Source organism: Dipteris shenzhenensis, chromosome 26, assembly GCF_047967505.1.
Source record: "Dipteris shenzhenensis isolate YYH24624 ecotype China chromosome 26, Dip_SZ_1.0, whole genome shotgun sequence".
NCBI lineage: Eukaryota > Viridiplantae > Streptophyta > Polypodiopsida > Gleicheniales > Dipteridaceae > Dipteris > Dipteris shenzhenensis.
The window spans coordinates 14,029,128-14,053,092 of record NC_141621.1 but is presented as its reverse complement, the minus strand read 5'-3'; the positions used below and the strand labels follow the sequence as shown (position 1 = coordinate 14,053,092).

The following is a 23,965-nucleotide window of genomic DNA, read 5'->3' as shown; positions in this document are numbered from 1 at the left end:
GTCCTTTTGCTTGTTATAGGCAAACTTGAAACTTCCTATCTATTAACATTTTCTAATAACTATAATGAGTAATAACAAACTAATATGTTTAATATAGGTGGAGTTCTTTCTTGCCTTCAAGCAGAGCCACCCGAAGGTACAGATTCAAACCAAAGGGCCTTTGAGAAGTTGAAGCTTTACTTTGTGTGCAAGCTTAAGGATCGGTATACTTGTTGCTGCATCACACATGTACAGACATCTTTTTTGAAGGATGCTGTAAACCACTTACAATGACAAGTTTCTTTTGGTGTGCATGGAGCAGAGTGCAATTCAAATGTGAAATTTGTGATTCATGTGATAACTGTCTTTGGGAATCTGTCCTTTGGCCGAAAGAAATCTATGCCAACTACCATGCCCTTAAGTGCTTGATGGGACAATGCTCTTCATGTGGAGCAGGAAAAATGGCATGTTGCCCAAGGGAGGAATCATTTACTGCATGTATAGTGTCCATAAAGATATTTGAGGATGTCCAAGTTGGAACCGCAGTTGATGGGAAAAAGAAAAAAAGGAAAGTTCTTTCATTCAAAGAGATGCAATGCAGGGAGCTTTCGGTAATGTTTAAGGACCACTTGAACAAGTTTATAAAGCATAACTTTGTCTACAGATGGCAAACAGAGCAATTCAAGGAGTGTCTTGTTTGCTTCCCCAAAGAAGTGGTGGTATCTGTCATGGATTTTGCAAAAAACTACACTTTTAAAGAACAAAACGAGATCCAATCCATGCATTGGCACTTCAGCCAAGTTACAATCTTTGTCCAAATTATGTATGTGTGTATTGTAGGCATCGCCCACAAATACTATCACTTTTATATATCCAATGATAGGATGCATAAAACTCTTTTTATTTAGCATTGCTTTATGCTCCATTATAAATGGCTGAAAGATCAAGGCATCATGTCAATGAACATTGGGTGTGGTTAGATGGAGCAGCCTCACAGTTCAAAGCAAAGAGGCCTTTTTACTTCATTTTGCTCAATATGGCACAATGATAGGAATGAAAATGACACATAATTTTTTGGTTCAGGACATGGAAAGGGTGAACATGATGGTGCAAGGGCTATTTTTAAAAGGCATCTCACTCATGAGCAGCTAAAGCTAAATGGTGCAAAGCTCCAATGTGCAAAGGAAGCGATGTTATTTCTAAGAGAGACATTGTCCAAAGGGGCTGACGCCACATACCCCTCAAAGGCTTGACCTATTACCTGAGTGTTTTGGGAAATCAAGGAAGGTGATGTGGATAGAAGCAAGAATTGGGATTGTAAAGATGTGCCTAATTCGCATGAGTTGCATTGTGTGTCGGACTATTCTTTAACAAATGGAATAGCTTTAAGGTGCAGACAAATTTTGTGTTTTTGTAGTGCCTACATGCAGGGCAAATGGAGGAGGCATTCCAATACATCACAATGCCCTTTTGGGAGTATGTTACCCTACAACCCTGAGAGAATATCATTGAAGATGAGGATGGAACTGATGATCTAGCATTTGAAGGACACCATGATGCCTTGAGTGATGCACTTTGTGTTGGTGATAATTTTGTTGTTATAGCTCCTCTTGATAATGATGAGAGCCTTGTGGATTTCTATATTCTAAAATGCACACAGGGGAAGGAAAAGCCACTTAAAGATTCATGGGGGAATGTTTGTGGTTGAGGCTCATTTGTGGTTAGGGGATTTTGGTACAAGCAAACTCAAGGAAATCCATACAAGTATAGGCTTTTAAGGTTGGAGCTTGAAGTCTTCAGTGAGTCCCACCTTGTCAGAGCTATCAAGTTTCCAATGGAGCAGGAAGGACATGTGAGAACATATGTATTTTCCTCTGAAGTGTATGAAGCTATTTATCATACAACATTCCATTTGATATGTAGAACAAGCATCATGTAATACAATGCTATCACATAATCCAAGAAGTTAGCAGAGATTAGAAATAGGAACAAGTGTAGGCTAGTGCTTACTTGCTTGATAGATTCCATTAAATAAAATACATTTTGTTCTCTATTTTGGTTGGTTCTTTTCATGACATTGATCTCATTTGCAAGACATGAAAATGGGGCACTTAATGTAGAATTGGTTAATACATTTGTGATGACTAGTAGGTGCATGGAGTTAAATAGTGCCTCATGCTACCCTAGTGTCAAAGAAGAGGGTTAATATTGTGAGCAATGCATTGTATGTGGTTGCTATCAATTTCCCCCAGAGTAGGTGATCTCTCTCATGATGCTAGCTACCAACTATTTTATGGCTTGCTACCACCTAGGTAAAATTATGTGTGGTGGTAGCTACCACCTATTATGTTGGTAGTTACCACTTGGCAAACATTATGCTCTCTGTTTGGTGGTCGCGACCACCTGGCAAAAAATTATGCTCACTATTATGATGGTAGCTACCTACAACTCGACTGCTAGCAACCACCTGGCATAAATTTAGCTCTCTATTATGATGGTATCTACTAGTTAATTAATCGATTGACTAACTCAAACCCCTTCCAAAAAAAATCATGTACACAAAAGATCCTATGATTCTAGAATTTGTAATCTTTCAATCAGTTGTGCATAACCATGCGACCCACACTTTCTTCAAGAGAATATTAAATACCACATGTTGATAGAATACTAAAAAAGCACCATTTATTCATGTATAAGTGAAATACATTGCCTTGGATCAGATAGTCCCAAGAAGGGTGTATCAAAAAGTAATTACAAGAAGTATCAACAGATTGCAAGCTTTTTTGTTACATTGTGACATGACATCAAGTTGTGCCAATGCTTCATTACATACATGGACTCCATATCCTTTTCATTACATAGCATATTCTTTTGCACATATGCACTTAAATCTTCTACTTCTTTCCATTTAAGAAGCCATGGCAATAGAGAATTGGTGATGAAGAAAGGGTCTTGCACATCATCCGTTGCGTCGAGTGATGTCGGACAAATCATTGACCAAGATGAATTCAGCATGTTCTTGTACTTGGTGTCATCAACTAGCAAGACCTCATATGTTCTCCACTCAAGATGCCTTACAATCAAGTCCTTCACACGTTTCATAAAGAATGGCTTGTTGTGGTCCTTTTGATCCAAGCTCGGCACTTGCATGAATGTGAATGATGCCTCCATGCAATTCTCCTGTGACAGGATATCGCTCCAAATACTCAGATGCAAGTTCTCAAAGAAATCTTCCATTGTGTGTTGAATATTATTTTTCATGAAAGATGACCATAAGCATAGAATAAACTCGCTAGTGCAAGAACGAACAAACTGCTCCGCATTAGGATGGACGATGTAAGTGAAGGCATGGCTTCTGCAAAATTGCTTTTTTACATGGTGAACCTTGTATTTAAGTGCAGCTTCCTTGAAATCAACATTCTCCTTCACGCCCTGAATTTGCATGTACCACAGACTCCCTGTGCATTAGTTGCATTGAATTGCTTCACAGCTTTGCTCATTGACTCAGATGTTATCTCTGATTTTAGACTTTTGGATTTGAGATGATGTATAGAAGACTCCAACGTTTTTTTTGTAAACACTTCACCCATAGCACCAGAGTGTTCATCATGGCCAGACATGAGTTCTGAATTAGTCCTGCAAGCTCTCACTTGATGCTTCTAGTGACCACTTTTTTTTAATATTTCATCCATTGGATTCAATTTCCTCTTATGATGTCTTGGACCCATAGGAGTATACTTCATTCAAATTTTTTTCCAATTTCTTGATCTCATCTTTGAAAGATATGTTTTGCATCTGTAAGTGAATTACATTTAAAGTGTGCTCTCCCAACTAATGTTTGAACCTTTTCCTATAATTGTTGACTATTTGTTATTCTCTATGCCATCATACCATTTTCTTTTACAGCCATCTGAGCAGTTGTAGCTTGCAAAGATGATACCAAATGTTGATTCCAAGACTCTAACATTGCAATCATTTTGTCTCTTCCATTAAGCGAAGATTCATAGTGGGTGTGAAGGCTCCTTGGGCAATTAACCTTTTACAATATCCTAGCAAACCATTCTCACCCTTACATAGAAAATTTATTAAACTGGTCAACCCATGGATTGAGGGCCTTGACAAGTTTGTGGATCTACTCGATATATCTTCCCATCTAACCACAAATCCATATGTGTTTTTCCTTGATTTTGAAGAGCTACCAAATCACTTTCACTTGCCAAGGAGGATTCATTCTCCTTGAGAAATGGTGCATTTTCAGCATCAATTTGAAAAGGATGTCCACCTTTGTCTTTTTCTTGAGGGCCTCCATGGTTTCACACACTTTACACCTAACCTAAGATAATATTGATATCAACAAGCAACATATATATTCAACACACAAAACTACTACCACATGCATAGATCATGTAAATTATAAATAAAATGAGGCTTGCATTAGAAAACTATAGTAAGACACTTGACTTGGTAAATTACATAGAACATGATACAATTAAATACACAAACATAACACAATTAAAACACATAATACAATTTAAAGATCACAAACATTGTTAAACTGTTGCATGTAAATTTAAAACTAACTATATCAAACATGCTTTAAAAAATAATATCAATAACATCAGCCCATATACATTCTAAAGTGATAGAAAACAAAACTTATCTCACATACAAAGATATCGCAGTGCACACAAATAATAAATAAATTGACTTGCATTTAATAGATGTACAGGCACACTTGACTTCGTAAATCATAAATAACTACAAATACAAATCACATTTGAATACTACAAACATTGTTAAACTATCAAATGTCAAATAAATCAAAAACTTCTAAATGAACTGTACCTGATTCTCAATAGTTCCTCTTGTATTCCAAGAGGCTGAAGTTGATGGATCTTGCTCCAAAATCTCCCAAACATCGTGAAATCTATTTCAAACAATCTTTTGTAGAAAACGAATACATTTTAAAGTGATATAAAACAAAACTAATATCACATCATACAAAGATATCACACAAACAATAAATAAATTGACTTGCATTTAGCAAATTTGGAGGCACACTTGACTTCAAAAATAATAAATAACAACACAAATCACATGTGAATACTACACATTGTTAAACTATCAAATGTAAAATAAAACAAAAACTGAACTGAATGAACAATCCCTGATTCTCAATGGCCCCTCTTGCATTCTAGGAGGCTGAAGTTGATGGATCTTGATCCAAAACAAATTATATTCTACCAAAGATCTCGAAATCTATTTCAAACAATCTTTTGGAGAAAATTATACATAATAAGAAATACTATATCACTTTTCATGAAATTTCATTCAAAACAAACAAATCTTTCAACATTATCAAACAATGTAGTAAAAGAAAACAACACAACTACATAAAACAAAGTATAAACTAATTGTTTCTTTAAAGTTGCATTGTTTCCATTGTCTTGCATTGTTCCAAAGGTTATCTCACCTCAACTAACCTCAACCTCCATATTGAAAGCTGCTTGGATAGATCCCAAAACTTCAAAAGCTCTCGAAATCATGTCCCCTTATAGACGGGTGTTGAGATATGGACAAAAGAAAGAGTAATTTTCATGCATAGCCAAGTGTAATGCTTGAAAATCAATCTTTTGTCAACCATATTCAAAGAATCTCATCCAATAGCTTCTTCTAAGCTCAAAACACATTGTATCATTCATGGTTCATCTAGAACATTGATTGCTCAAGTTTCTTCATGAAAATGATTTGAGATCACAACAAAACCTTAGATCAAAGAAGAAGTGATGGGATTTGAATGAAAAGCACCCAAGATAGAGCAAGAAAAAGGTACAATGAATATCTTTCAAAAATCTTGAAAGTTTTGAAAGAATGAGGGTGAAATGGGAGGGAACTGCAAGTGAAGAAGGGAAATGACGAGATTTCGGCATGAGATTCCGACCCATGATAGGGAGAAAAGAGAGAGAAGCTTCCTACTCAAAAGAAAGAAGCAAATTGGAAAATAGGGTTGGAGCAAGAGAAATTTGAATCTTGAAGATTTAAAATGAGGGAGAGGGAAGAGGAATGAGAGAGAATGAGAGGAGCATGATAGTTAGTTGGGAGGATTTGGTTCTAGGACAAATGGTGCAAGTTTGGTTGAGAAACTGATCTCATTCAAAACATGATCAGAGAGTGGAGGCATCAAGTGGAAGGACTACATCAAACTTTGGGCCTTTGAATAAAGAAATAGAAAAGTCAGGCCATTTCCAATATTCTATTGCCCTCCACTATCCAATATTTCACTCAACTTTATTAACCTTATCCTTCCATGTCACCAGTTTAAGGGCTCTCTTATAGGGCCCCTTTTTTAGTCTAAAATTTTTGTAATGAGAGGGTGATTTGTGTGAAGGATGACTTTATTTCTCAATGGTTAGGACAGAAGAGCCAAGAGATCTTTGAAGTTGGTGTGTACTGATATTGCAGGGTCTATGACTAATACACCATCACTTAGTGGTAATAAATAGTTTGTTACATTTATTGATGACTACACAAGGAAGATATTTGTCTACACCATGAAGAAAAAGTTTGAACTACTTTTAAAGTTCAAAGAGTTCAAGACTATGGAAAAATCCCAGAATGGTTGTCATATCAAATACCTTAGATCCAACAATGGGGGTGAATATACATCTAAAGAGTTTATTGGGTTTTGAAAATAATAAGAAATACTTAGAGAGTTTTTCTTGCCTAAAACACAACAAAAAAATGGAGTAGCAGAAAGAAAGAAATGCACCATTGTTGAGTGTGTAAGGAGCATGATGCAAACAAAGGACATCAATTTATCACTCATTAATCTTTTAGCACATCACTACCTAGCAAGGTTACCAAATGTTCATAGTCTTCTCCTCTCACCCCTTGGTTAACCAAGTAACCCCTAGGCTCAAATGCAAAAAGTGCTAGTGCTTGGGTAGAATATGCCCTCTCTTCATGCAAGGTTTCTTGGTACGTAGAACTACTTTCTACTTGGGTGCAAAAGTTAGACATTACTTGAACTAACAAAGGGGTTTGTAAATTGTGTTGCATGGGTAAATTTATATGAACATGGGAAAATAAGCGTGCATAGACGTTATACAAGCTAATGCAAGGTACTCAATAAACAACCAAGATACCAAAACAAATCCTTGTATTATCAATAGACCTTAGCCTATTACAAATGTAGTCCACATACACTGTAGAGACATAGACACTTCCCTTGTTTTGAGGCACTACACTCACTCTACACAACAAGGCTCCGCTTGGATTTAACTATATCATGAACCCCACGGGCTTATCAGAGCTCTCCAATGTTATTATGCAAGGGATCACATAGCTCAATGGTGGCAGCACATCAATAAGCTGATGCAAATCCTCATGCCTAGTTGCAAGAAAATGGCTATCCTTGATGCCAACATCAACAACACATCTGCCCCACCTGCACCATATCAAACTTTACAGACCACCATTCATGAGAACAATGAAGGTGCCTTGGTTGGCAATGTGCAAATAACCGATAACCAATCCCGTTCTACATCAACATCAACACCTAAATATCCTAGGACTCTATACTAGTTAATGTTTCCAAGAACTTCCTTCAAATAGCCAAATGGGTGCTTCAAGGAAAACCTTAGGGAATGTGAAAATTTTCATTTTTAAGGAATGGTACCAAATCCCATGTGAGAATTGGATGCCCAATGTAAAACCAATGACAACTATGAAGGGCTTGAAGCTTGGTGCCCACAAGAGTGCAGAACCTATGTGTTTGAGCAATGGAGGCCTAATGTTAAACTCCTAGGGTATCTAATGGGTATATTTTCAATGGTTCATGAGTTATGAGCACACCTTAAACCCTCATACCTTCAACCTTAAAGGTTGGAGCCTCATTGGAGGGGAGAGGTGTGTAGGTGACTGGCAACATTTGGTATATTGTCATGCTCATCGAGGCCCTTTCCAGTCATCAAGATCGGGGTTAATGGTAACACGGTCGATCGGGTGAGAGCGACACATTTCCAATTCTGTTAGTTCAGCCGGTCTCACATGCAAACCCACCTTGATGATTGGTGCCTCCCAAAGAGTGTAGAGCCCGCATTAAAGGCCCAATGTCGACTCTTACGAACCTAATGGTATATTGGATATGGCACATGCCAAAAATGATTAATTCGTGGATCAATCACGACCGTGAAGCAATGCCGTAATTATAAAAGAAAGAGCATACCGAAGCCCTAAACGCATGCAAAAAGAACTCTTATAATTCATGAAGCAATTAATACCTTAAACCCTAAGCCCTAAAATTTGTGCATGGCATGCAAAACTGCAGTGCAGCTGCAGCAGACTACGGCACATCACCTTCTTCTCAATTGCACCATTTCCTCACTAGACGTGCCTTAGACTATCCATGCAGCTTTCGTCCTCCTGCACGCAACATGTCCACCACAACACTCTATACTGTGCTCCACAGCCTCCTCGTGATCCCTTGCTTTCTACTTGCTACATTGGAGCTCCCCCTAGCCGCAGGTTTGCTTTGTTGCAGCCACTACAAGAATTCTTAGCGGCTTTCTTTCTTGCACTCTTTTCTTCATTATTCATGGCATCTTCTGGTGCCTTGTTTTGCAGGCTCCAATGTAGGCGTCGCCTACGGTACAACTGGGAATAATCTTCCCTCAGCTGACGACGCTGTATCTCTCCTGAAAGAGAACGGGATTGGGCGAGCAAGGATTTACGAGAGCGACGTGACATTGCTGAGGGCATTCAAGGGGTCTGGTATCAGCTTAATGGTCGGAGTTGCGGACGACCAACTCCAAAGGCTTGCTTCAAGCCAGGACGCAGCCAATCGCTGGGTGCAAGAGTTGATAGAACCATATGCTACTGATATTGCCTATCTTGCGATTGGCAACGAGGTACTTACCCGGGACCCTGCCAACGCGCAGTACTTGCTGCCCGCTATGAGGAACCTATATACAGCCCTTGTGTCTCGGAATCTTCAAGATGTCATCAAGGTGTCTACTCCTCACGCTACAGACGTGCTGGAACCTAATTCTTTTCCTCCCTCGCGTGGCAGCTTTAGAATCGAGCTGAAAGAGCAAATGTCCGGCATGTTGCGATTCCTTGCTCAAATAGGTTCTCCATTCATGGCGAATATCTATCCTTTCTTTGCGTACCTCAATGCAAACGGCAACGTGCAGATATCCTACGCACTTTTTGACGAGACGGACGGAATCTACGACTCAGGATCGGGCTTGCATTACACAAACATGTTTGATGCACAGGTAGACACAATGGTTGCAGCCATGGAAGAGTTAGGGCAACGTGGCATTCCTGTGGTGGTGACAGAAAGCGGGTGGCCGTCGAAGGGTGATTCAGCTGCGAATGTATACAATGCAAGGAAGTATAACGGCAATTTGGCGATGCATGTGAAGCAAGGTGGTACTCCGAGGAGGCCAAGCGATACCTTGGAGACTTACATCTTCTCTCTGTTCAACGAGAATCTGAAACCTGGTCCAGAGTATGAGAGCAACTTTGGCCTCTTCTACCCCAACGGCACAAGGGTCTACGACGTAGCCCTTTAACAGGATTCCATCTTCGCTCCCTAGTTTTCATACCAAATCATGAGTTGTTTATGTGTTGGAGATACTGTTATGAAGACTTCAATGTTGCACTATATTGTCATGAGTTTATACAAAGTTTCCATATTGATGAATCGGAGAGGAACCTCAGAGTTTTAGATCCCGTTGGGATCTGTAATACAGTTGACATACATTATAGATCTCTTTCTTGTATATTTTGGGATCTTTATATCATATTGCAACCATGGAGTCTCTCTCTCTCTCTCTCGTCTTAATACCCGGTCATACCTATATCTTACTTTCGTCACACGCTCGTAGCAAATCATGACTTCTCTATGATTCAACCTTCAATGTTTCCTTATATTGTCATGAGTTCATACAAAGTTTCAAGATTGAGAATTTTCCAATTTGGGCAATGGATGAGAGATCGTAATTTGGGACCTGTATTACAGCACTCTACGCAATAGGTCGCTCTATTGGAAAGAATTCCAAAATGTATTAGGAGCTTAAGTGCGTAAAGGCAAGGGGAGGGGTAAAGAGTAGCTTCAATTATTTTGCCAAGATGTTCACTTATTAGAAACCAACTCATAGGAGATGAGAGATCGTAATTTGGGACCTGTATATCATATTAGAGCACTCTACGTAATAGGTCCCCCTATTGGAAAGAATTCCAAAATGTATTAGGAGCTTAAGTGCCTAAAGGCAAGGGGAGGGTAAAGAGTAGCTTCAATTATTTTGCCAAGATGTTCACTTATTAGAAACCAACTCATAGCAGAGCCCAAGAATAACACATGTTGTACCAAACCAGAAGGCTAGGTAGTAGGAAGAAGACTTGGCTAGCTTCTTGAAGCTATTCTTATGGATGATGTTATCTCTTTCTCCATTTCTAGTATACCTAACGAAGAGGTGATTATGTCTATATTGACTCCCAAAATTTACTTATATGGTGTGCTATGCAGGGTGGTTCTTGAAACAAACTCCTATGCTTTTGAAGTTCCTCCTAGACTTAAGTGCAACCATTTGCAGTTGCATGCAATAACTATAATCAACTACAAGCATGATGATATCCAATTGGCACTAATTGATATAAAATGCAGGTCACAAGCTTCATAGTACAAAGTCTTCCCATCGCCTTCATGAGTGACTAGTCCTAAGAGCCAGGATCACTGCACAAGAAAATCCACCACCAAGGTTGTGGTGCCATATCTGCATCGTTGGCAGCCATGTTGAAAACAATTGAATCTTCAACATGCGCAACAACCCGCCTCGACCTCAACAATACCAAGCGGCATCCATGCCGGTGTACAAGATACTGGTACTTGAACAAGTGCCCCCAGCTCTGAGGCTAAATCCTATTCCTGTTCGGACACAAGTCCCACAATTACTCAGGAATCCCAATCCACCACCATATCCAAGAGCACCAAATCCAGCTCGTCAGGCAGTTTCAATACATCAATTACAAGCCGAGGAAGTAGACTCGCCATTTGACTATGAAGTAGAGTTCGACCGCCAATCAAGTGCTACGGTTGTAGAGAAAATCACTGGATCACAGAGTGCCCTCATCATGGTAGCCCCGCTACTTTCCAACCACTCTACACAGATTCTGATATAGGACATGACTATATGGATTGTCCCATGAAAAATAATGTCCCACAACAAACAGAGGTTAAGCCTGACATCCCAATCGGCATCATTGGGGTGGACCATCAAAGTCAGGGTCCGACAAGTGTAATATCACAACCTGTGAATGTAATTACATGCCAATAGAAAGAGGCCACCAAGGACCCTCACATTCCAATCCAACCAAAGAGACTTCTTGAAAAGAAAGCACAAGTGCCTCCACCTCCACCAAGCAATGAGCAACCAAGCTCATCCACATCAACTCCCAAGCCTCAAATAAAAGAAGCTCCATACCCAAACGCAGAAGTGGAGAAGGCTCATTTTCAGCCAGTTCAACAATGGGTACAAAAGGAACAAGCTCAATTTAAGGCTGAGAAACAAGCTCAAGATCCAATCCATGACTTCGCCCCACAAAGTATTGATACTGTACTCAAGCCTCTATTTCAACAAGAGACTCCACAACATAATGTACCACCACGTCAACTTGAAGGAGCTGAACTCTCTAGCATCTTAAGTTGCTCTGTGTCAATTCCCATCGGAATCCTCCTACGGAATTGTCCCAATCTCTGGGAGAGTTTCAAAGGCTCGATTGAACTTGTAAATCCCCCTCCACCTGTGGATGACATCAAAGATATCCCGGTGCAGATGGGTGAGAGAGATGACATACATAACATTACTGTGCCTTTGATCCACAAGGCATATAAAGAAGTCCAAGCCATAGTGGATGGTGGAGCAGGTGTAAATGTCCTATCAAAGGAGCTCTACGATGAATGGGGCCTCCCACCAATGCAAAAGGTCAATTTCAACATATGCCTTGCCGATGATTCACAGGCTAAACCCTTGGGCATAGTGAACGGTGTGTCAATAAAGGTCACAAGAGTTCGCTTTTCCCTTCAATTCACAATCTTGGATATCCCCCCAAAAAAATCCTATCAAATCTTACTGGGATGTCCTTGGTTATGGGAAGCATCACTCCTCCATGACTGGGGAACTGATAGACTGACAATCCAAAATCGCAACACCGTAGTCAGGATGAATGTGGGGACATGAGCTATGAAATCAATTGTGCCTAGAGCATTGGATGACACATCTTGAATGACAATCTCAAGCAAATCAGCTCCCCTGCAACAGCATGCCATAGCGGGTGATTCACAAAGCAATGTAAATAACTAGATACAAACATTGGCAACCATCGACAACTGCCATTCATTAGACCCCATCTTCTCACAGATAGATGCTAAGGTGCTACAGGTAGATCCTCCACTCACAAATGAAGAACCAATTGATCTATAGGTGCCATTCTTTATGGCTGACCTCGAGTGGGATAATGAACTTGAAGAAGGTACCCATACTAATGATGATTCCGATTTTCCTTGGGACCTTGAAATTGAGGCTGAGAATGCTGAAATTGAAGATCAAATATTTGATAATGACTTAGCCATTCTGCATGCCCTAACGGCAGTCGAGCTTCCGAAAATTGAACCTCCAAAGTTGAATAATAGTAGAAGATCCTGCAAGAAAGCTGAAGGAGGAAATCGCAAAAAAGCCAAGGCTACACACTTCAATGAATTCGAACGAGTCCAAACAAGGATTGTCGAATTGTATCTTGCAAAGCCAGCTCCCTCAAAATCAAAACCACCACCTCTTGAATGGTCCCCTGAGGGACTGGAAGGAGTAAGCATAGCAAATGAACCCTTGGAAACACCTTACCAGTGGAAAAGTTACCCCATAGTTCCCAATGTAAGAAGTTTTGGAAATATAATCCACATGTGTGGATGAAGCTCGATCAAGAGACTTCATAAAAAGAAAGTCAAAGAGAGCCTAACAAATTGGTAAATGAAACTATGCCACCCAGTACACATGGCACATGTCAGGCTGGTTCAACACCATCAGAGGCCGATCTTCGAGAAGTGCCAGGATACTTCAAGAATTACACAAGTGGAAGTGTCCCAATAGCAATGCCAAGACCACTAAGAGAATTTGAAGTTCAAGAAACCAATAGAAACTGGTTTTCATTGGGAAACAACTTCGACAAGAAGATGAATCCAAACTCAAAGCACTCCTAATGGAATACCGTGACTGCCTAGCATGGTCATACGAAGAGATGAAAGGAATTTCACCAGAAGTGGCAGTACACATGATACCTACTATAAGGGAAGGCGCTCACCCTAAGGTATGTGGACCTTATCGCACAAATCCTAAGTATGGCACCATGGTTTATGACGAGCTGGAAAAACTCCTAGATGTCGGATTCATCTACGAGATAGAGCACACTAATTGGGTTTCACCCATTGTCATTGTATCTAAGCATAACAAGAAGCTCAGAATATGCGTAAACTTAAAGAATGTGAATGCCGCCACAATTAGGGATCACTATCCCCTACCCTTAACAGAAATAGTGTTGGAAAAGGTGGCAGGTTTCAAAATATATAGCTTCTTGGATGGCTTCAGTGGCTATAACCAAGTGCAAATTGCTCCTAAAGAATAATAAAAAATAGCATTTGCTACACAATGGGATATTTTTGCATATAGAGTCACGCCATTCGGTCTTTGTAATGCCTCGGCCACATTCTAGCAAGTCATGTTCACAGCTTTCAAGTCATTTCTGAATAAGTTTTTACAGGTGTTCTTGTTGGTAAACTGAAAGGAAAGAGTAGAGTGGACACAAATTCAGAATACTTTCATTTAGAATGAAGAAGAGTGAGGTCCTTATGTAGGCACCTCTTACATGCTCACTGACATCACTGATGACTTTAGAGCTCCACAATCATCTCCTCAATCTGCTCCTAGATTCTCTCAATCATCCTATGTGGCTTACCACCAGCTAACTGTGCTTATGGGCACCTAACTGTGCCTCTAGCACTCACACATAGAAACCAAGGTGTGCCTGAGGCATACACCTTGAGATATCCCAACAAACCCCCCCTCAAGGGAATGCCTCAGGCTATGTCAAGGATACAGCTAGAACAAAGTGTCTCATGCCATCTCATGGTGGTCACGGATCTATCAATGGCTAGGATCTCAAGCTAGCAAGGGTTCCCATGAGTGTAAGGTAAACAAAAGGGATACAAAAGACCTTCCAATGGTTATCTCCCCTGCATGTACATGCACACAATGTCTACAGGAGGTACCATGGAGCAAAACACATACACATGACCTACATCATAAGGTGACCAGAGGTGTTTACAAAACACACAAAACACAATAGTTTATTTCATTCATTTTGGAGGACTATCCAGGCTGAGTACCTTGACTCAACATAAAAAGAGATATCTGGAGCATACATAGAGATGATTTAAAATGCATAATCTTCAAAGGATGCCTCATCTTGTGGAGGCACATCAACTGAAAGTAGATTGGCATTTTCTGTCTTTGAAGTTGCTTCCTTTTTGGCAACCATTATCTTGGCAATCTTCAACAAGGAAGCCATGTTGGCATTTTCTTCCTTTGTAGCATAACAAGACATTGCTTTATGTTTAGGCTTTTCACATATTTTACATAAGCAAGCCATGAGAGGGTCTAACCCAGGTATTGGGCAGTGTCTTCTCTCTTACAAGGCTAGAATAACAACTGAAAAGCTTCAAAATATAAGCATTTAATGTAGCAAAGTCTTGTGACCAAAGTTCAATCAATGATGCTTTCACTTATATGCTTCACAGAGGTGGCTAAATGAAAGCTTTCCAATCAAAACCAGGTATAGCAACTCAAAGCAAAGTTGAAGCCATAGTTGTACTGATGTTATTGAAAACTTCAAAAAACTCAAAAATGCTAGAGTAGCATCATTGTCAAAAACTTGTCAAAATCAAAAGACTGAACTTGGAGGGCTTGTATCTCACTCTTCAGAGCAAATGAAAAGGGGGTTTTTGAGGCAAAAGAGAGCTTATATACCACAGAAGGTCCACTGAGGAGAAGGGGTGCAAAATCCTGTCAGGGCACCATAGCTTGCTTCTCCATTTTCGATTGGTTTTTCTCTATTTTCAGCTTGAATATGCAGACATTGCTGCTCAAATTTCAGCACAGGATAGCTCTAGGATGGACAAGCTCCCTCTGAAAGGAATTAGAGAAGCATGGAGCATTCTAAGAGAAAATGCAAGAAGAATGGTCGACGATCTGCATGAAATGGCGATGAACAGAGGCGATGATTCTTCAATTCCTTGCAGCCAAGGGTTCGCCCCTTTGAGGTGTATCTCCAGCAGGAAGGGCATGGAGAATGGAAGAGAAACGGAGGAGAACAGGCTTAAGCAAATTTTGGGAAGAAGAGGAAGAGATGGTGAAGAAGAAGATGAAGAAGAAGATGATGATGTGGTAGAAATGGGATCAAGGGGGATCAAATGGCTCTGATACCATGTTGGTAAACTGAAAGGAAAGAGTAGAGTGGACACAAATTCAGAATACTTTCATTTAGAATGAAGAAGAGTGAGGTCATTATGTAGGCACCTCTTACATGTTTACTGACATCACTGATGACTTCAGAGCTCCACAATCATCTCCTCAATCTGCTAACTGTGCTTATGGGCACCTAACTGTGCCTCTAGCACTCACACATAGAAACCAAGGTGTGCCTAAGGCATACACCTTGAGATATTCCAACAGTTCTTAGATGATTTGTGCATCCATTCGAACAAAAAAGACCACTTCAAATGTCTTGAAGTAGTACTAATCAAATGCAGGGAGTATGGCATCTCCCTAAATCCAACAAAATGGTCACCCACGGAGTTGTTTTGGGACACATTGTTTCTCAACATGGGATTGCAAACTGACATGGACAAAATCAAAATCATCATAGAACTGCCTCCTCCTACAAATTCCAAAGGTGTATAGGACTTTATGAGACATGCCGGCTATTATAGAAGATTTATATTGCAGTATGCCATGATAGCTAGACCACTTTACAAATTATTAGTGAAATTCTTATGGACCGAAGAGTGCGACCAAGGCTTGAGCTTTTAAAGTGGCGCCTAATCACAGCACCCATCCTTATATCTCCCAATTGGGATATTGATTTTCATGTTCATACTGATGGATCCAAGTATGCAATTGGGAGTGTGCTTTGTCAACCTGGTGAACATAAGAAAGACTACCCATTCTACTTCGCAAGTCGACAACTCAATGATGCAGAGATCAACTATACCACCACAGAAAGAGAAGCCCTAGCAATGGTGTATAGTGTTAAGAAATTTTGGCACTATCTATGGCAAATGATTTTGTGTTCTACACTGACCATCAAGCATTCACAACAAGATAAAGCACCCATAGACGCGCGCACAGACGCATTTCATGAACTAAATAAAAAACTTACGGGCGCGTCTATTTGCACGTCTATTTGCGCGTCTAGAGACCCGCGTCTAATTGCGCGTCTATATATCAAACTTACGCACGTATAGACGCTTTTATAGACGCACGTATAGATGTGGGTCAAACAGACAGACGCGAATATAAACACGTTTTTAAACGTACTGATAGACGCGCTTTTTTTTTTTAAAAAAATTTATAGAATACTGTGTATGTTGTGTATGCTATATAGTTACAAGAATCCCATATCCACATTCTGTAATTCAATTCTTACAGCCAACCGCATTTTAATTACAATTCCAAATAAAATATTACAACTCCAAAGCGCAATAAAATTGAAAGCTCAAAAAGTGCTTGTATATACATATAGCACGAAGCTAAGCCATGTCATGTGGCTTCAAGTACAAAAAATAAGGAAGCTAAGCCATGTCATGTGGCTTTAAGTACAAAAAATAAGAGGAGTCTATATACAAGAGGCACGAAGCCAAGCCAGTGGCTTTAAGTACAAAAAAGAATAGTAGCACTACTTCTACGACTAATCCTCGCTACCTTCCACACTCCCTTCAGCACTCCCTTCTACGCCTCCTTCCTCATCTTCCTCGTCATCTTGTGCATGGGCCTGTAAACAAGGGACAACATATATCAATGTATGAAAAATCAAATCTTTACTTATAATTTTGGCATTATTTAATTACTTTCAAATACCTGGGGGGCCTGTCCAGTAGCTCGGGTATAATGCTCCTCAGTAATCAACCCGTCATCATAGAAGTGCCTCCATGTATCTCCTATGTGATGGTGGCGGTGATAGGCTGTCTCCACTAGAGCAGGGTATCTGCCCACGATCTCAAGCTGCATGACCGCGATACACTTTGTGGAGGGATTAGTACAAAGAAACAACCAACCTCCTAATAAACTACATAAGCAATATAATTTGAGATCGATACTTACAAATTGGGCCTCCCATGATTCAACACCCCCTGCTCCAAAATGCGCGCTTCCATATTCCTCCATTTGGATCCTCCGTGCCTCCACGTGCTGCAGGCTGGGGTCCTCCCTCGCTGACTTCATTGCCTTCTTCCACTCACGCTTGTGAGCGGTGTGGGGCGGGCCCCTTGGAGGTTGACCTGCCTCAAGCCTGGCAAGCTCCGCTAGTGCCTGCCTCTTAAGCGAAGATCTTTTATTGCTAAGTATCGTAACAATCTTTGACTTCCCCCATTTATCTGTGAACTGGCGATTGGGGGGGTTAGGATACCTAGAGCGAACAGTAGCGAGGGTCTCATCAGCCAACCTCTTTGGGTGGTCTTTATAGTGGATAAAGCAATCTCTGTAATTGTTAGCAATTACAGAGTGCATGAAGGCCATGATGTCCTTCCCCCGCGCATCCATCAAGATGCCTCCTGTCTGAGTGATGTCATAATAAATCGTACCATCACCCAAAGGCACGTCTAAATCATCTGAATCATCCTCCTCCTCACCGCCACATGGCCCAAAGCACTGTGCCATGCATCCGCCACTGCTCTCCCTGCTACTACGCCTGCTACCCTGTCGTGTTGAGCTCATACGTTGGCCACTCGTAGCTGGGGACTGCACGGGACTACGCTGACCACTCGTAGCTGGAGAACCGAGTCTCGACGGCTGGGGAGTACGTTGACGGCTCGCCGAGATAGAAGGACCTCCTGACGGCATGGGGGAAGGGGCATAAGACGGGATGGCAAAAGGGACATAAGACGGCGTGGGGGAAGGGGCATAAGATGGTACGGGGGAAGGGGCATAAGAAGGGGCATAAGACGGCTGTGCTGACTCCGCTGGGGTGATCTCAGGCGGTGTGGGGTGGCTCGGAGTCTGTAGTGCCGACTCCTAGGGAGTGTTAAGGGTACCCGTCATATACCCGTATAACTCCGCAGGACTAGGAGGGTGCCCTAAAAGATTATATAAGTCCTTCCAAATAGATTCCCGCAGATCAGGTGAGCTAGAAGCACTTCCTGGCCACATGTTGAACTGGAAAAAAGAAAACAAATCTATTACTTTGGGAGCTGAGAAGAAAGGGGAAGAAAAAAGAGGCTCTGTCAGAGCGCGTCTATAGACCCGTCTGATTTGCATGTCTATAGACACGTCTAACAGAGCATTTAACAGTTCGTCTAACAGTGCGTTTAATAGTGCATCTAACAGTGCGTTTAAAAGTGTGTCTAACAGTGCGTTTAAAAGTGCGTTTAACAGGGCGTCTGTGTGAGCGTCTACAGACGTGTCTATGTGTGTCTGCAACAAGCCAGACGTGCGGATAGATACGCCTGTAGACGTGCTTTTAGATGCGTCCTGAGACGCGCCTATAGACGTGCTCTGACAGGCGAGAATACTAAAAAGTCGAAAAGGACGTTGCGCCCGACAAAAGAACGTGACGCTCATAACTAGATCCTACGTTTCCTGGATGCGAGAAAGTACAAAACTGGAAAGAGCAAGCAAGAACAACTTCAAAAGGACTTACTTGGATAAAGGTATGGAAGGTTCTTTCTTTTCCAAACTTGTTTCTTCTCCTTGTTCATACTCCTCCTCTCCTTTAGGCTTGGAAGTAAGTGTAGGTACGGTCCCTTTCTCTTAAGTGAAAGGGTGGAACTGTGTATGGGAGGCTCTCTCTTAAGCTTCGAATCTATGGAACTGCTAATAAAGAAGGAAGAAAGCCGCTCGCGAAGTTTAAGTAATGAAAAGAAAAGCAAAGCGAGCGGTGCGTCGAAAAGCAGGTTTAAAAGCCGCGTCTACAGTCGCATCTATTAGCGCGTCTATAGGCACATCTAAATACATAGAGTAGACGCATCTATAGTCGTGTCTATTAGTGTGTTCATAGGCACGTTTAAATACATAGAGTAGATGCACGTTTAGACGCGCCGTTAGACGCGATGTTAGACGCGACTATAGACGCGGCGATAGACGCAACATAGAGTTTAAATTAAGCATTTGAAGAAGAGCAAATTTGGTGGGTTGTTTGTTTGTAGGATGTCTCCATCTTCAACAAGTAGCTCCAGTGAGGATGAATCCCTCCGTATCCACCATCGCAAAATGTGGTTGGAGCAAAAAATCAAATGTCTATGTGATCGATGTCGAGGAAACATGTATCGTGCACGCAAGATTACGCTCAATCATATCTCAAAGTATGGAGAATGGGATGTGACCATAAACAGGGTAAGGGTTTGTAAGTTAAGGTTGATTAAGATACCTATGGGTGTTCATATGTTTGAGTTATGATCCCGTTTTAATTTGATACAGGATGCAGTGCCACACCCACACATGTTACCCTATGCCTGTCGTGAGGAGGCGAAGCGTCGGCGATATGAGGTGGGATCTTCAGGAGGGACCGTTACGGATGCATGGAGTGATGGTGATAGTAGCCCTCCACCATTACCTCATGAAGCCGTGGAGGAGGAGGTGTTTGATGATATGGTGCGGGATTTATATGTCCATCAAGGGAAGGATAATAGCATGGAGCAGGATGATCTTTTTACCGCAGCATCGACTCCACTGTTTGAGGGGTGCACATTCTCTGTTCTACATGCCTCCCTTGAGTTACTAAACTTGCAAACCATCTATGGATGGAGCAATGCAAGTTTGAATGCATTACTCAAGTAAGCTTTAAAGTTGATTTTGCAAACATGGTGAATTATGCGCGTGGGTCAATTACTCGAATGCTTTTCCTCATTTATGGTCTTCACATGCAGGCTATTGTGTAAAATGCTTCCAAGGGAGAATAAATTACCGACCTCAAGAGATATGGAAAGGCAACATGTGACCTCTCTTGGAGGATTAGATTACAAGCGCATCCATGCATGTGTCAACGATTGCATGGATCCCACCACACTTGTGACGTATGTGAGCTCAAAGGAAATAGATCCCACCACGCTTGAGAATGCTCGAGTTATGTCAGTGGAGGCGGTTTGTTTAGTGGAGGAGACATTTCCACGTTCTATTCTCACAAGCCAACTACATCTCATAGTACATTTGGTGGATGAGATTGCTATATGCGGTACTATACATGCACGATGGTTGTTCTTCCTCGAGTGCTTCATGAAGACCTTGAAGGGCTTCGTGAGACAAAATGCAAGACCTGAAGGTAGCATGGCCGAGGGTTGGTTGGTACAAGAGTCACTTGTATATATTTCTGAGTTTCTTGTTGATGTGGATAGCTCTCTCCCATGACTATGGAGAGATGATGAAGACCTAAGGATGACCTCTATTGTGCCTCAAGGAAAAGGATGCAACAAAGTAATAGACACAGAGTTGCATAATAGTATCAACCTCTTTTGCGTGCTTAATAGTGATGTGATAAAAAGAAGGGTGACAAGATACGAGGATGCAAAGGCAAGAAGACAAGAAGAAAAGCCCTCTTTCGTACACACCACGGATCTCGTGTGCCATACCGTCAGCATCTAAGAGCACTTCCAAAGGATATTCATGTGGATTGGCTACTTGATGAAATGGAGAAAGCAGAGAAAGACGAGGGGATGCATATCACAATGGAAGAATGGGAGTATGCTAGGGGATGCATGAGCAAGGTCAGTATATAGAATGTTATGCATAAGTTAGGAGCTTTTTATAATTTAGATTGCTTATTTAATTGATTTTTTCTTGGTGTAGTGCATTATGTTCAATGCTATATGGTGTGAGGGCAAGCATTTTCGAACACAACGGATTGATGATAAGAGAAACACACAAGATTGCGGCGTCATTGCTAGCTTTGAGGGAGCCAGGATGATTATTGTGGCATAATCCAAGATATCATTATGCTTGACTTTCGATGCTTCTTTGTGTATGTTTTGGATGTAAAGTGGTTTAAGGACGTGGTGGAAAGAGGCCCTAATGCAACAATCAAATGCCATGCAAGTGGCTTTGTAACTATTGACTCCACAAAGTTTTGGCAAAGTAGGAAGGACACACTAGTACTACTGCAACAATGTGAACAGGTACTGTGCACACACATAAAAATACTCGCTTTTAAATATTTGATGCAAGAAAAGTAACATGATTGTATTTGTGTTTGAATTAGGTTGTCTATCAACCAATGGTGGATAATAATAGATGGTGGCATGTCATACCTATTATGCCACGTTCCAAAGTGATGTATAGTACATTTACTAATATGGAGCGTATGGAGGATGATCATGGCCATGGACGTGATGATGACCGTGATACAAGAGAGGAGGATGATCATGAGATAGGAGATATAGATATTGAGGCCGGCATTACCCGTGAGGACGAGCCTACCATTGGAGATGCTGATTTCGATGAGCACATGAGTGGCACAAGTAGTAGTGGGTTGAATGTATTTGTAGATCTAAACACTTGTTTGGATTTTGAAGTAGATAGTTTGGCAAGGGTTGATCTCATTGAGGATGAGATTGAACCGTAGCCCCACAATTGATATTAGCAAAACTATTTTACATATTGTCTCATTCTCCTTATTTCACTTAATTCTTATATATGTGGGCTTGCAAAAAATTATGTGCTTTGGTAATCATGGGCAATGTTTGGAAAGCAATGATGTACACCAAAATCTCACTTTCTGTATTCTTTGGAGCGCATCTATTTACGCGTCTAAATGCACGTCTGAGTCTCAGTGTAAACACGCAAATAAACGTGCAAATACAAGCGCAAATAGACGCGCTAATAAACGGGATGTTAGACGGGCCCGTATTTTCTCAGGTCAAATGCGCAAATAGATGCGGTGATTTATGCGCAAATAGACAAGCGTTTAGCCGTGCATTTAGATGCGCCCGTAATTTCTCTACTAAAGCAACACCTATAGACGCGCCCGCTATTTTGCGCATCTACCAAGCGCGTCTATAGTTGCTTTGTGTTGTTGTGATTGCTTTATCTTGTGAACCGTCCATGTACAATAGGAAGAATAACCAGATGGCTCCTCTTGCTTCAAGAATTCAACTTCAAAATAGTGGTTCGCAAGGGTGCCCAACACTACATTGCCGATCACATGTCTCGTGTCAAGTCGGGAGAAGAAGCCACTGGAGTAGAAGACGAATTGCTAGATGCCACACTATTTCAAATAGATGCTATTCCAGAGTGGTGTGGAGATATCATTGGGTACTTAATGGTAGGAAGACCACCCCCTAAAATGAAAGCAGTAGATGCCAGAAAACTAATTCTAAAGGCTGAACCCTATCAACTCATTGCAGGACAACTGTACAAGATGGGCAAGGACTAGGTATTAAGAAGATGTGTAATGTCTCATGAGATCATGCCAATCCTGAGTAAAGTCCATGAAGGCATTGCAGGAGGACACTTCCAAGTGGAAGCCATAGCAAGAAAAGTTCTCCTCGTAGGCGACTGGTGGCCAACACTATGGGCAGATGCCTATGAATATGTAAAAGGCTGTGATGTATGCCAACATACTACTAAACCACAACACAAAGACTTCAATCCCCTAATAATAGTTGTTGCACAAAAACCATTTGAAAAATGGGAGATTGACTATATGGGTCCCATCCATCCAACAGCAAAAGGAACACAGGCATGCTACATCATTATGGCCACTGATTACTTTACAAAATGGGCTGAAGCTAAAGCAGTCAGAAAGGCATATGCCAGAAGCATAGCAAGATTCTTATACGAAAATTTGATCACCCGATTTGGATGCCCCATTGAAATTTTGTTAGATAAAGGCACACATTTTGTCAATGAGGTAATCCAAGAACTCTTGTTTGGCTTTATGGTAATCCATAGAAAAAGCACACCCTACTACCCCCTGAAGACAATAAATCAGCCTAGGAAAAACATTCACAAAAGATAGAGAGCTCTTATAACTAACTAAAACTATTATTGCATGTAGGAAAAGTTGTTAATATAATTATCATGGATCCTCCTCATCCCTACTGGGCTTGTTGAAGGATCAAGCTTGTGAATACAACTCTGCCATCACATGAGAAGACACACTCTCCCTTCTATCACCTCGACACCAAGCCATTATCAAGAGAGAAGCTAGTCGCAACCGAGCATCACATCCCATCAATCATGGAGAAATAGCAGGAGTAGTAGAAGGTAAGATCAAGATAATAGATCGCCATAAGGTGGCCGCCACCCTACCTAAACTCCATGCTTGCAGCCATGCAATTGGACACATGTACACTAACTCTACCAACCTAACTAATCTTAGTTTGCTTACTCTAACACCCCCCCTCAAACTGAGGATTAGTGACCCAGATCCTTTAGTGGTGGCTGCTGTTAACAAATATGCAGAAGATCCAAAAGCAAAAGATCTTGCACCGAGATAACAATCCAACAAAACTCAGGACAAGAGCTAAAAAGATCGTCACAAAAACAAAATGAAGATCATTACAAAGCATCCTGCTCTGATAAATCCACCAATGACCAAAAGCGAGTAGTCAAGACTTCTTGAAACAAAGCTAGACACATAACTTAATCCAAAACATAACCTATGATAGAAATGATCTCAACCGTACTGGGTATTTCTTATCTTATTACAAACTGTTCTTCCTCAA

At 41.1% G+C, this 23,965-nt stretch overlaps 1 protein-coding gene and 1 pseudogene across 1 annotated transcript; both read left to right on the top strand.

The window, feature by feature from the left end:
* The first annotated feature begins 269 nt into the window (after nucleotides 1-269).
* LOC147884709 (uncharacterized) lies at nucleotides 270-1,131 on the top strand (annotated as a pseudogene).
* Nucleotides 1,132-8,414: 7,283 nt separating this feature from the next.
* Nucleotides 8,415-23,351, top strand: LOC147884708 (glucan endo-1,3-beta-glucosidase GV-like). Its single transcript, XM_087397205.1, has 4 exons — nucleotides 8,415-8,505; nucleotides 8,605-9,545; nucleotides 13,034-13,112; nucleotides 23,296-23,351. Exons 1-4 carry the CDS (start codon nucleotides 8,415-8,417, stop codon nucleotides 23,349-23,351), a joined length of 1,167 nt encoding a protein of 388 aa, XP_087253331.1.
* Nucleotides 23,352-23,965: the final 614 nt, after the last annotated feature.

What these genes read in the sequence shown, in the direction of transcription:
- LOC147884708 (XM_087397205.1), top strand. Translation starts at nt 8,415, where the DNA reads ATGTCCACCACAACACTCTATACTGTGCTCCACAGCCTCCTCGTGATC. An exon ending in ACGGCACAAGGGTCTACGAC is followed by an intron (nt 9,546 to 13,033) that starts GTAGCCCTTTAA and finishes CCACCCAGTACA; the next exon opens with CATGGCACATGTCAGGCTGG. An exon ending in ATACTTCAAGAATTACACAA is followed by an intron (nt 13,113 to 23,295) that starts GTGGAAGTGTCC and finishes TATTGCATGTAG; the next exon opens with GAAAAGTTGTTAATATAATT.